Source organism: Neofelis nebulosa, chromosome 4 (assembly GCF_028018385.1).
Source record: "Neofelis nebulosa isolate mNeoNeb1 chromosome 4, mNeoNeb1.pri, whole genome shotgun sequence".
Lineage (NCBI taxonomy): Eukaryota > Metazoa > Chordata > Mammalia > Carnivora > Felidae > Neofelis > Neofelis nebulosa.
Window position 1 is genome coordinate 149,695,335 of NC_080785.1, and position 13,060 is coordinate 149,708,394.

General features: G+C 47.0%; 1 protein-coding gene across 3 annotated transcripts in view; it reads right to left on the bottom strand.

Annotated features, from left to right (window-relative positions):
• Positions 1–895: 895 nt before the first annotated feature.
• RAD54L2 (RAD54 like 2) overlaps positions 896–13,060 on the bottom strand; it is a 117,537-nt gene continuing 105,372 nt past the window's right edge. For all 3 annotated transcript variants that reach the window (XM_058726752.1, XM_058726753.1, XM_058726751.1), the window contains 4 exons: positions 12,190–12,389; positions 11,025–11,114; positions 8,723–8,815; positions 896–6,834 (listed from right to left, as the gene is read on the bottom strand). In XM_058726752.1, coding sequence (XP_058582735.1) covers positions 5,840–6,834; positions 8,723–8,815; positions 11,025–11,114; positions 12,190–12,389 — 1,378 coding nt within the window. In that variant the 3' untranslated portion in view covers positions 896–5,839. The remainder of the gene's footprint in view (positions 6,835–8,722; positions 8,816–11,024; positions 11,115–12,189; positions 12,390–13,060) is intronic.

Sequence of the window (13,060 nt, forward strand, 5' to 3'; positions counted from 1 at the left end):
CTGCTGGCCACAAGTCCCCACTCCTCCCTTTCATCTCAGGCTGCTCCCAACAGAGCAAGCCCAACCTTTGGTAGGGATTTTTTGCAAGACCTCTGCTGGCCAACAGCTAAGGCAGCTAAGACACAGTCCTCTTCCCTCTAGAAATAAGTGTAAGCAGACCTGTTCCACCTTAGCCATCTGCCCCACCCACACTCCACTCCCAGTCCTCTCCCCCAATAGTATGAATCCTCTCATGAACCCAGACTTGGCCTTTGTCTCCTCCTGCCTTTCTCTGTCCAAGAAACCCCCACAGAGCCACTTTAATTCTCCCTCTGCAAACTTCCAGAGACTCTTTCCATAGGGCTTCTCCCCTTACAGGGACCAAACGTGGAGACAAAGAGTGGACTGCCCTCACCTTCCCTTACGTCTCATATTCCAAAGCCCTGGACAGTTCTCTGTGAGGCAATGGTTAGATCCACTAACCCAGATAACAAATGGAGAAGGCATATGCAGTGTAAGACAGTCTGCATACCCTGCCACCAGTCATCTCCCATTCTCTGAAGGCACTGATGCTGCACCCAATCCCCAATCCCCCACAGTCTGGTTAGGGCTGCCCCAGCAGGACTTGCCATGATTGAGGATCATCTAGCTTTAAGCCACTCTGAGTCAGTTTCGATGTTTCATCTAGAGCCTGGAAATGCGGTCCTCTTCAGGTGAGCAAAGGCAGAAAAAGCCTAGTGAACCCCATTGCAACAAAGAGCCTACCAGCAGTCTGCCCTCTATTCCCACCTCTCTCCCCCACCCCACTCACACCAAGTACCATCCCAGTGCCCACTATACTCTAAGTTTATATCCCTTTCACCACCCAGTCAGCCAGCCAGCTGTTAAGACAATTTCTTGATCAAACAACACTGCCTTCTGGAATTTAAATTTTATTTTACAAAAAGAGAAATAAAGAAAACTGATAGGCAGTTATACTGACTTACAATTGTTCTGTTTGCTTTTTTAAAAAAGTGACATGAAACACAAGTAAAAATAAATACGTCATAGAAACAGCCAGTTGCCCAGTCTCTGGGGCAGGAGCACCTGCCCTGCTGAGAGAGGAGGGAAGCCCATGATCACACCAGCAGCTGGAGCACCCAGACACAGATGCTCCTCAAAGCCAGGCGCAGCAGGTCCCAGGCCTCAGGGGGCGTCCTGAGGAAAGAAGATGGAAAACCAAAGCCAGGTGCCAGGTCCCTGGGGCCACTTCATATCTCCCCCCCCCCCCCCCCTCCCGCAACTCCTCCCGGCAGCAGTGTGGCCTTAGTGGTTATCCATTGCGACCCCCTCAACCCACCTGGACCCTCTTCCCCTGACCCTTCTGGAGAGGGTACAGGATAAAACCAGTCTTGGGCAGGCTGAGGGGGAATTTTCCCGTGAGTCCCCAGCCCACCCTGAGTAACACAACCAGATAACAGTTTACACCCATATGCACGAATGCACACTCTCTCTCGCGCACACGCATGCGCGCACACACACGCACACTCTTTCACACACACACACACACACACACACACACACACACACACACACCCCTGGGCTGAGCTCTCTTCCAGAGAAGGGTCCTGGGTCAGGTCACAGTATGAGGTCCCCTCTTCTGAATATCATCCCAGTAGTGGTAACAGAGTACCCAAATCTCCCCAAGCCCTCTGCACTACAGACTCCACAGCCTGCCTGGCTACCTCTTCCCAATGCACTGGATTACTATATCCAACCAACCTGTGAGAGAGGAAAGGGGCAGACTCAGGTCCCTGAAGAATGAAGAAGTAAGTTGGCCACTGCCTGCTCGGGAAGTTCATCGTTAAGACTTGGTATTCATAAAAGGCCTAGGGCCAAGCTAGTGGCACAGAAGAGACATGAAGGGGTCACATCAGAACACATAGGGCAGAAGAGTCAGTAGGAGGGGACAGAGTCTGACGGTGGCTGATGGAAAGCGCAGCATTCTCAGGCCTTGAGGTGCAGATCTCCTGGGAACAAGTCAGAGGAGGGCCAGAAAGTCTCCTGGGGGTCTGTTGGGGGAAAGAGCTCTTATCTCAGAGTTTTGCTGGGGAAAGAATGATTTATCTGGGTGCACAGGAGGCCATGACTCAGAAGGGAGACTGGTCTTCTGAGGACTCACAGGGAACTGGGAAGCAGAAGGAAGGGGGTCACGGCCAGGAACACTAGGAATAAGGAATGTATAACCCCCAGACCTTCCCCATGGGATGAGGACTCGGTTCCAGAGCAATGCCACAGCAATGCCAGGCTCAAACGGACTGAGACAGACAGCCTTGCTCTGCTGACAGCTTTGGGAGTGACCATCCCACCCAGACCACTAAAGTTTGGTTGTTTCAACCTATTAGCAAAACTTTACCCCAGTTAACTGCTTCACGCCCTAGAGAGGGCAATTTCATATTTAGTTGTGAATCACAAGTATATACAGAGATACCACATACTAATTCCTAGAGAAGAGAGTTCCAAGGACCAGAAAGAGTTCTCCTTAAGTCAGGAGGTGAAGAGATAGATGCTCAAAAAGCACAACTCGAGGGGTGTGAACTTGGCAGATATCCAATGATCTGATCCAACATGGTTCATTTACTTTCTTACTGAAATGGCTACTTTGTCTCTGGTTCCATTTTCATCCACAAAGATATTAAGAAAAGAAAATTGAACATCATTACAAATGGTAATCCTGAATCATTAAGTAGTACTATATTCCCTAGGCTGAGGATTCAGACTAAGCCAGATGGATCAAGCTTGAGAGGTCCTTGAAAACATCCTTTGGAAGACAATGGTGAGGGGAAAATGCTGAGATGCCTGATCCACTGCACATCCCTCCCCACCACCCACCCCCCCGCCACCCATTATCACCATCCTCCCGTCACTCAGGCCTAGATGGTGGTTGAAAGCCACCACCAAGTGTTTCTGATCAAAGAGGCTGTAAAACATGGTTCTTAGGCTCTGAGACATTTCCTGTTTCCCTCACACACATGCTCATGTTTGATGTGCATGCACACTTGCCTACCAGCACACATAAAGAGATAGCAGAAAAGTGTTTTTTCAGATTAAAAAACAAAAAAAACCCCAAACATGAAACTGGTAGCATTCTAATTTCCCATGATCCCACCCCATAGCCTTTATACAATATAAGCTGCACATATCAAAAAAAGGCTTCTCTAGCCAGGTCAGCTTCCCCAAACTATTGCCTCTTCTGACCTGAAGTAAGACCCAGCCCCTGGAATCAGTGGGTAGAGAGCAGGTATGTATTGCCTCTCAGAATACCCGTTCACTTCCTGGTACCTTCAAAGGCCCATCCTTCTAGTGACTGGTTTCAATTCTTTGCTGATAATTTCCAGATTCTCAGAGCCTGCTGCTGTGATTTCCTAGAGGTAAACACAGACATATTCCTCCTTCCCTAACACCACACACACACACACACACACACACACCTCTGGCATCCCAGTGCTCTGGGGGCCTTAGAGGCATCAGTTGTAGCCCAGATTGTGAGTGTGCTCTGCAAATCAGAGATCCAGGCTAGCTCGCTCCTACTGCACCAGCCTCAAATCTGAGAGCCCACTCCAACTGAGTCCCTTCACCATCATTCTTGGGATACCTCTGAAAGAGAAAGCACTGGTTGGAACTGCTATTTTAAAATTATTAAAATAATTTGCATAGCTAAATTGTAGATCTAAGGCTTCTATGAGTAGGAGAGCTAAGTGTCTGACAGGGTACCTATGAAAACAGAGAGAGAAAGGTCTTTAAGTTCCACTTTTGGTGCAACTGGACAGCACACAAACACACACACATGCATGCATGCACCCCCATTAGCCATCTCCTTGTCTCTTCTCTGGGGACAATACCCCAGAATGTGCTAAAGCCCTCTAACAATGGAAACAAACTTGTCAGAAGAGTTGCAGAAGCAACTACTACTAGGGGAGACTTGGCTAAGCTGCCTCCAAGGCTGGAAAGAGGCAGGTGCAGCAGCTGCCCAGTGGGGACCCATGAATAGGTGGCAAAACTCTAAAGCCAGACAGGTTTGTTCTTTATAAAGAACTGCCTAGCAAAGTCTCAGTAGCAGGGGGGAAAAGAGCCAATAGGAAGACAGCCAGTGTTTATGCTTAAAGACTAGGTACCCCCTCCTCTGCCACTGGCAACAAGAAAGAGGAGACCCAGAATGACTGATGTATTCTTTTAAGACAAAAGCCAGACTTAAGGCTCCTACAGAGGAAGGGCTGCTCTGTGTTCCTTCAAAGAGGATGGAGATAACAGACACCAGGCCACAATGATCATCTGTCAGGCTGGGGAGGCCAAGACATTTCCTAATACGAAATCAGCAGTCTATTCTCTCAACCCAGCAGTCACCTATGCAGAGCTTCACTATTCAGCATAGAGAGCCTACCTTAAAGTCATCCCAGGAGGACACAGCTCCAAATTTGGGGTCACCGACTTCCCAATGGCAAATTCCATGATCCCAAGTTTCAATCTCTGTGGAATGAGTCTCACCTGCACTAACTATCCAGTCACAGGATTCACTGGTCTTCCTGAGAGGCCATTTCCCGAAAACAGCTGTTTAGTGTAAACCTCGGTCAAGCCTAACTCTCTTTCCTTGGTCAATTCACCATCTACCTGGGACTTGTTTACCAGCAGCTATGGGATCTGGGAGATATTAACATTTCCCTTCCTATCTCCTACCCTCCTAAAATCTAACCGCCCCCCCCCCCCAAGAAAAACAAGACACATGGAAAGTCCAAATAATAAATAATTGCCCATAAGAAATAAATTAACATGGAGCTTTCTAGCGGGGAAGGAAAGGAAAGGCCACAAGGATAGGCAGGTTGGGGGCTCAGGTCCATCCTTGTGAAGAAGGTCTTTTCTGGCCACAACTGCATGACCTCTTGCTCACACAACACAGTGTTCCCCCCCGCTCCCAGCCTCTGCATACAATCTCACACCCTGTGAAGGGAAATCTGCTCAGAGACAGCCACTGGGGAAAGAGACAGAGATTGGTAATGCCCATTTTCTCTCATAATTTCCCCCAAATTCTAAAATAAATGTGGCTCTGAAAACCAGGGACTTGGATTAGCTGGGCCTTCTCTTCACCCAACCAGAAGGAAACTTGTGGGTTCCATGGCTCTTTTCCTGGGCTCATCCCGATACTAATAGTTGCCATGAACCAACACACTCTGATTTCCATTTTAAAAAAGATAAATTCATTTTTTAGTTTCCCGCTTAGTGCCTCCCACCCTCCCCTCCCACCTCCACCCCTGCTCTGTTACATACAAGTACGTACGTGTACACACACACACACACACACACACACACACACACACACACACCTGGTCTGCTTCTTCCCCCCCACCCCCAGAAAGACTCCACTTCATATGAAATCTCATTCTGTTCTCCCTGCCCACCCTCCTTCACTTACCCTCCTTCCCTCCCCTCCCCTCTCCAGGCCAAGCTAAGTCACCCAGTAAGGCAGCTCTCTTGGGAGAGAATGTTCCCAAAGACAGAAATGGGATGTGAGCTTCTACACTCAGATGGCAGGCAAGCAAGCAAGCACACAGCATAAGCAAGGCAGGCAAGAAGAGAGGCAGGCTGCCCTGCCCCTTCATTCCTGTTTTGGGTCCCTGATTTCCCGCTATTGCTGCTCTGTTGGATTATTTTGCCTCTTTTGTTACACAGCAACAGAGCCCTGCCACTACAGTCAACCACCTTTCTTTGCCCTCTTCCTTTCCCCTCCTGCCAAGTGCCCTATTCTCAGAAAGCCCAGATTGCTGCCTTTCAGCTTGGTGGGCAACCTGCTGGGGGGCCCCGAGTGAGGTGGAGAGGGGCTCCCCAGCTATTTCCCAGTGACCTCTATCACATCATCGTCCTTATCCTCATCATCATTGGAGCTGAAGCCCACCTCAGCAACCTCATGAGAGTCAAATGGAGGCACCTGGGACCGGAGGAGGCCGCCAGCAGGGTAGCCTGCATGTGGGGACATGTAGCCTGGGTAGACAGACATGCCCCGTGAAAGGTTGCTGGGTAAGACAGGGGAAGGAAAAGGCGCAAACATCCTTGGCTCGGACAGGAGTGGCTGTGAGAATGGGAGTGAATAGCTGGGTAGTATCCCTGGAACAGACGGGTTGAGCATGAAGGTGGGGTTGCTGGCAGTGACTGAGGTAGCCGTGGAGGAGGAACTGACGGGGCCTGCTGGCACCAGAGGGTCAGTAGTCACTGGAAACACCAGGCGGGCATCTGCCAGCAAATTGGACAGCTGGTAGTAGGAGGGGGTACTGCCCATAAACAAGGAGTTCTCCCCAGCCTGGGAGGTGAAGGGAGCGGTGAGGTTATGGTTTAAGGAGACGGGTGGCATGGCAAACCCGCCAGAAACTGGATACCCGTGTTCGTACGGCTGCACGGGGGCTGGCAGGTGGCCTTTCCTGGACCGCCGGCGGGCTGACTCTTGGGCAGCAGGTGGCGTGGCCATCTTTCGCTTATGGCCCCGTAAGTCCAACACTGGGTTCCTGTCACCACAGGGCTGGCCGGTCACCAAGAGGGAACTATTGAGGCAATGACCCCCATGTCGAGGCTCAGTCCCGAGAGCTGTCCCAGGAACAGCACTGCTGTCCACGAGTTGAGCCGGGGGGCCAGGCAGGGCGGCACTGGAGTTTGGGGAGCTCTGTTGGGATTCCCTGGCGGCAGCCACATCTGCATACTGCTGGAGCTCACTGATGATCTCCGGGCTGTCTGGAGAGACGGGCCTGGCCAGCCCCTCGGGGTCGGGGGCTTTGGGTGATGAGGCACTGTGTCTGCCGTTGCTTGTGGATTCGAGAGAAGGCCCCTGGGAACCTGGGGATAAAATGTAGGTAACTGAGAACCAAAATGGCCAGGGAGAGAAGGAGAGTATAGGAAAAATTCCATTAAAAAAAAAACCCTTGTCCTGTGGTCCCCCAAATTCAAAGAGTTTGATATCCAAACATCACCCAGTCAACTTTTCCCAGTTACAAAGAAAGAAATCCTTTGATCTAGGAAACGAGTCTATGATAAGGCATATAACTTCTCTACACCCCAGGTACCCAATCTGTGAAACTCGACCAAAGTGAATTCTAGGAGATAATGAATATGAAAAGCTAAGAGATCATTTCTGCAACAAGTTGGACTCTTCCTGGGGGCAGAGACAGCCAGTGACCAAGATGGGAGGGAAAAGGAAAATGAAGTTTAAAAAAAGGTCCATCCTGGTTTAAAAACAAAACCCAATCCATGGCCATGAAAGACAACGGGGACAAGTGGGGATATAGTCTAGATAGCAGGTACTATTATGGAGTTTTAAGCTTTTTAATGTGATAATGGTGTTGTGGCTAGGAGGAGAATGTCCTTACTCTTAAGAGATGTGTGCTGAAGTACTTAAAAGGTAAAATGACACGACATCTTCAGCACTATTTGCAAATAGTTCCAATAATAGGAAGGGAGAGAGAGAAGAAAGTTTATGAGAACAGTAACAGTCATTGGACCTAGATGCAGGGTACATGGGTGCTCACCGTGCTGTTCTTTCAACTTGTCTGGAGGTATGGAAATTTCCATAATAAAAGCTGGAAGCAAGAGCAGTCTAGTGCTCATACTCCACAGAGGAAGGATAGATGAGAGGCACTCCTGTAGAGGGGAACTTGGACAGAGTTCCTAACACTGTTAATGTGCCACATACACACTCTTTGACTTGGCAATCCCACTTCTAGGAATTCATCCTATAGACATACCCACATGACTATGAACCAGTACTGTTAAGAGGGGAGTGAAACAATGTAAATGTCCAAGGACAGGGATCTCGGTAATGCGCTGTGTTATACCCATCTAACAGCATCCTGTGTACACCTTCAATAAGGCACATCTAAAGAAATGGTAAGGAACAAGTACTGAGATACACTAGTGAGTGAAAAAATAAACAGTATAGTATAGTAAGTTAGCATCTGTTTTAAAAATATAAAGGGGGAGCCTGGGTGGCTCAGCCAGTTAGGCGTCTGACTCTTGATGTCAGCTTAGGTCATGATCTCACGGTTTGTGGGTTTGTCAGGCTCTGCGCTGACAGTGTGGAGCCTGCTTGGGATTTCTCTCTCTGCTCCTCCCCTGCTTGAGCTCGAGCTCTCCCTCTCTTTCAAAATAAATAAATAAAGTTTAAAATAATAAATAAAAAATAAAAATACAGAGATGGGATGCCTGGGTGGCTCAGTTGGTTAAGTGTCCAACTTTAGCTTAGGTCATGATCTCACGGTTTGTGGGTTCGAGCCCTGTGTTGGGCTCTGTGCTGACAACTCAGAGCCTGGAGCCTGCCTTGGATTCTGTGTCTCCCTCTCTCTGTCTTTGCTCCTCTCCCACTCACGCTCTGTCTCTCTCTCTCTCAAAAATAAATATCAAAAAAAAATTTTTTTTAAATACAGAGAAAAGTTACATATGTATACTTAACACACACACACACACACACACACACACACACACACACATTCCTGTACCAAGTATATGTATAATGTATCTCTGAAGAAAGCAAATGAGAGTAGCACCTTCAGAAAGGAGCAATAGATGGCTGGGAGTGTGGGGGGAGCAAAACTTACTTTTCACTTTACCCCTCTTAAACCTTTTGAATTGTGAACTATATACACGTTATTCAAAAAATTAATTAATTACAAACCAAAACAAACAAACAAACAAATGCCATGCAGGTCAATAGAAAGTAGAAGCCCTATACCTGAGGCAGCCATCCGACCATCTTCTGGGACCTTCGGTTTGCCAGTTGCTCGGACAGCAAAGATCCGCCCATCACTGGTGCGAATGTATGTCCCTAACAAAAAACAGGAGGAAGGCTGCTAGAAGCAGATACACAATCAGCCAACCCTGGGAACCCCAGGCCTAGGCATCGTGGGCTGGGAAACCAGCTATAAAATTAGGTCTTATGCCCTTTCTTGAGATCCCCTGAAATGACAAGTGGACCGATTGAACTGTGGACCCAGTATTACTCATTTACTCCATAAGACTGTGTGACTATGAGGCATTGTTGTAGACACTGAAGAACGTTAAGACAGAAAAGGGACCTGTCTCACAGGGCTCAACCTCTAGAGAAAGAGACAATGATACCAGAAAATATCAGGAAAGATGAAATGCAATGGAGAAAATAAACAGGATGCTGTGAAAGAGAGTAAGCTGGCTGCCTTGGTTCTGGATGAAGTACTCTGGCAGGAGTCCTCTTAATCTGGGAAGAAGGAGCCTCGTTGCCTCAACACCTTCTTCTACCTTGATAGGAATAATTTAAGACCAGCATTCTGTTCCCATAGGGCACAACCCTACCTTCTCTGTTTTTTGATATCAATCTCCAGGAAGGTCAGGGCTGCCTCTGGGCTAAAGGTCAGCAAACTTTTTCTTAAAGGGCCAGCTGGTAAATATTTTTGCCTTTGTGGTCCAAAAGGTCTCTGTTACAACCACGCAACTCTGCTACTATAGATTGAAAACAGCTGGGCATGGCTGTGCTCCAAACATCTTTATTTAGGGACACTGAAATGTGAATTTCATATAATTTTTAGGTGTCACAAAACAGTATTCTTTTGATTTTTTTTTTAGCCAATTAAAAACGTAAAACCCATGCTTAGCTCACAGTTACAGAATCCAAGCAGGTTGGCTTTGGCCCATGGGCCATAGTTTGCTGACCCATGCTTTAGGCTAGGAAGAATCTGGTAAGGAGGCTGGGTATAATCTTCTCTGTGGGTCATGTACTTCATGGCATCTTTTCCCTGAGCCTAAAAGGTACTTTGACCCAACAGAAGCTACGGCAAAATCTCCTTGCTAAATAGCCTCAGGGAGCCTCGTAGTAAAGGTTGATATGAATGATAGGTTCAGAATGCATTCTGACAATGTCCAGTCCAGACTTCTCATTCCAGTAATCTCATCTCTGTCTACAGTCTATAAGCAGGACAGAGGCAGTGGACTTTTTAAATTACCACACTCAAAATGTCTGTCATGCAACCCACAGATACTAATTTATCTACCCAATACATTTCCTAATTGAGACCTCCACCCCACTCTGAGCAAGTGGGTAAGACAACACAGCAACATACATGTTAGCTAATAACCCATTCCACAGCTCTTTCCCTCCACTTTTGGTCTCCCTGTGTGCAGTGTAAGTGCCAGGCATTAAGCTGTTGTTTAACAAGGAATCCACTTCAAACGCATCTATCTCAAATAAGCCAATTGCACCTGTATGACAGCTACTAACTAAACAAGTAGATAAGGAACCAGACTGTGCCTACCCATGAAGTTCCCCTTTTAGAAAGCCCAGAGTAACCCAGAAAATTGAACCCTGAGTGACCCTGCTTTTCCTTTCCCATTCCCTAATTCCTGCTCTTACATTTTAAATTTACCAATAAAGAGTAACCCACAAAACTCTAACCACCCCAACTCCTGGATCCTAATAGAAACCCAGGCCTTCTCTCCCCGTTTCTCTACCCATAAACTCATTGTGTGGCCCTGGGGTGCTGTGCACCTACCAGGACCTGTGAGTCATAAACTTTGTTTTTTCAAAGTCCACTGATGGTTGCTGCTGAGGTGCATCATGCAATCACAGTAAGAACCACAGGGCCAGTCCAGTCACCACACTGGCTCTGGGAAATGTCTGTGGGGGCTTGCCATGATTAGTACACCACCAGGTCGCACCCAGGCACTTCTAGCTGATAGCATCACTATCAACACACTGTGACTGATACAAAACATGGTGTCTATTCAAACTCAACTCAAGATTCTCCATAAAAACAAGGACAAAAATACAGGAATGGAGAGACCCTAACGCTCTTCTTTTAAGCCACAGACAGATCTCTTTTGGGCCCACCCCAACTCTGCTAAGCTCCTAGAAATGCTTCTTCTCATGCTTCCTCCACATGTGACATTCTTACATAGGACGATTCCTATCCTCCCTCTAGCTCAGGCCATATATATTTATTCTGCTTCCCAGTCCCACACTCTGAACCAAAAGTAGAGGATGGGCCCTGTAGTCGGGCTCTTACCTTTCGTCCCACGGATGATGTGAATGCTCTCACCAGCATTAATTCTCGCCTGTACATCTGTGGAGCTGTTGAGTCCAGGAATAACAATATCTAGTGAAGATACAGACCTCAGATTTAGATTACCTGACTGAGAAGGGAAGAAGATGCAAAGTCCGTGTCTACCCCTGTTCCTCAATGGCTTCCCTAAAGCCTCTCAGTGGAGCAGAGGTCTGAACCAAGGGAGGAGAAGCAAGCAGGGCCTCCTCTCACAGTTGCCTAGCAAAGAATACTGTGAGAATGAGAACCTTTTAAAAAATCTGATCATCTTTCTGATCAATTTCCCTTGATTTAATTAAAAATTCATAGTTTTAGTTTGGAAAAAGTTCTAGTTCAAATGATTATTTCTATATTTGTTTGTTGTCCTCCTCTCTAAGCCATCTGAATCCATCTGCTCCACATCACTTTAGGCTCCAAAAGTGGCCTCATCCTCTTCCTTGCTGGCATTACTCCACACCTAACTAAAGAATAAAACGTATGTTTGAGAATCAGCAGAAGTAGGATTATAAGGGGCTCGCTTTTTGTCTTTAGTCATTTCACAATTTTTTATAATGGACACATATTATTTTCATACTCAAAAATCTAAGGTATTTTTATTCAAATTTATGTACCATGAATATTTCTAGGTAATAAGATGAAAAACAGCTCCATGAAATGCTTTCCTTCCCAAAGAACCAACTGCAGAGAGAGACAGGCTGCCAGCCTCCTACCACTGGCCCACCATGCTCAATTCACATCAAACTCACAAAGAAAGAAGCAAGTGACATTCAGGTATTCTAATTAATTAGGGAAGTTGACAGTTTATACCCAGCTGACCCTACAGTCAGACAGGACTCAACACATTCACACCTCTCAGACCAACTCTGTGTTCCCGTGAAATTTCCACAATCTCTACAGTGTCTATCCTACATATCACATTTAAAAAAACCCAGTTCCATGTTAGAATTCTTAAGATATTCCATTAGAATGCAAATTCCTCAAGATCAGGGACTATCTTCTCTATTTTTACCCACAGTGCCAGTGTAGTAAGGTCTACAATATAAAAGGTGTTTAATAAATACTTCCTGAATGAACAAAGTAAGTTTAAAAGGGATAGGCAGCCCTGGAAGAGGACCTAGGAGTTCCCAACCTGTTGTGGTGACCACCTTCTGCACAAGGACCCCCGCTCGCTGTAGGTAGTTGATCGGGAAGTTCATGGCTGGATTTGTGCTGGAGGCAGAGCTTACACTGCCTCCCAGTGGGACATGCCGGGGCATCATGGGGATGGGGGTGGACTGCACAGGACGAACACTGGCCACAGGCTTCTCATCACTCTTCAGTGTTGGCTGCCTGTGAGAGAAAGACAAACACACTAAGAGACTTTAGCAGAACAGCCCTTACCTTTCTGCAAAGGCTGCAGAGTTTCTCCAGATTCCCCCATTCTACAGTGCCCCCATTCTCAGCTGCTATTGAGAAGAACCAGAAAAACCTGCAGAGTATGGCCAATTCAAAAGGAGACTAGAAGCAGGACTGAGACAGAGTGGCACTAAGACATACAGCCTCTCAGAGTCAAAGAAGAATCAGATGTCAGCAGAATAATATCTTTTTGGAGATCTGAGGTGACATTTGCTCCTCTAGAATTTGGACTATCTACATACATTAGGGATTAGTCCTTGGAGGGAAGTTAGGAAAAGGTAAAGATGCAATAAGGGAGAAGAAATTCTTCAGAACACAGTGCATGCCAAGTTGAAGGCAAAGGGGTGTAATTTTCCCCACTCACCCAGGAAAAGGCCATGTAATGCCACATGTTCAGGTGATCTTGAGAGAGCACATGTTCAACATCAACCATCTTTATTATCTGGAACCTCTAGTTTCAATAAGTAATGCAGACACCTCTCTCCTCCACATTACACTTCATTGGGCTCCTCCTGGGGCCAATGTCCAAAGTACTCCTCTAGTCATGACCACTACAAAAGCAGCGGCAGCCAAAACGCTGTTCACAGAACCTGGGTCTCTGAATG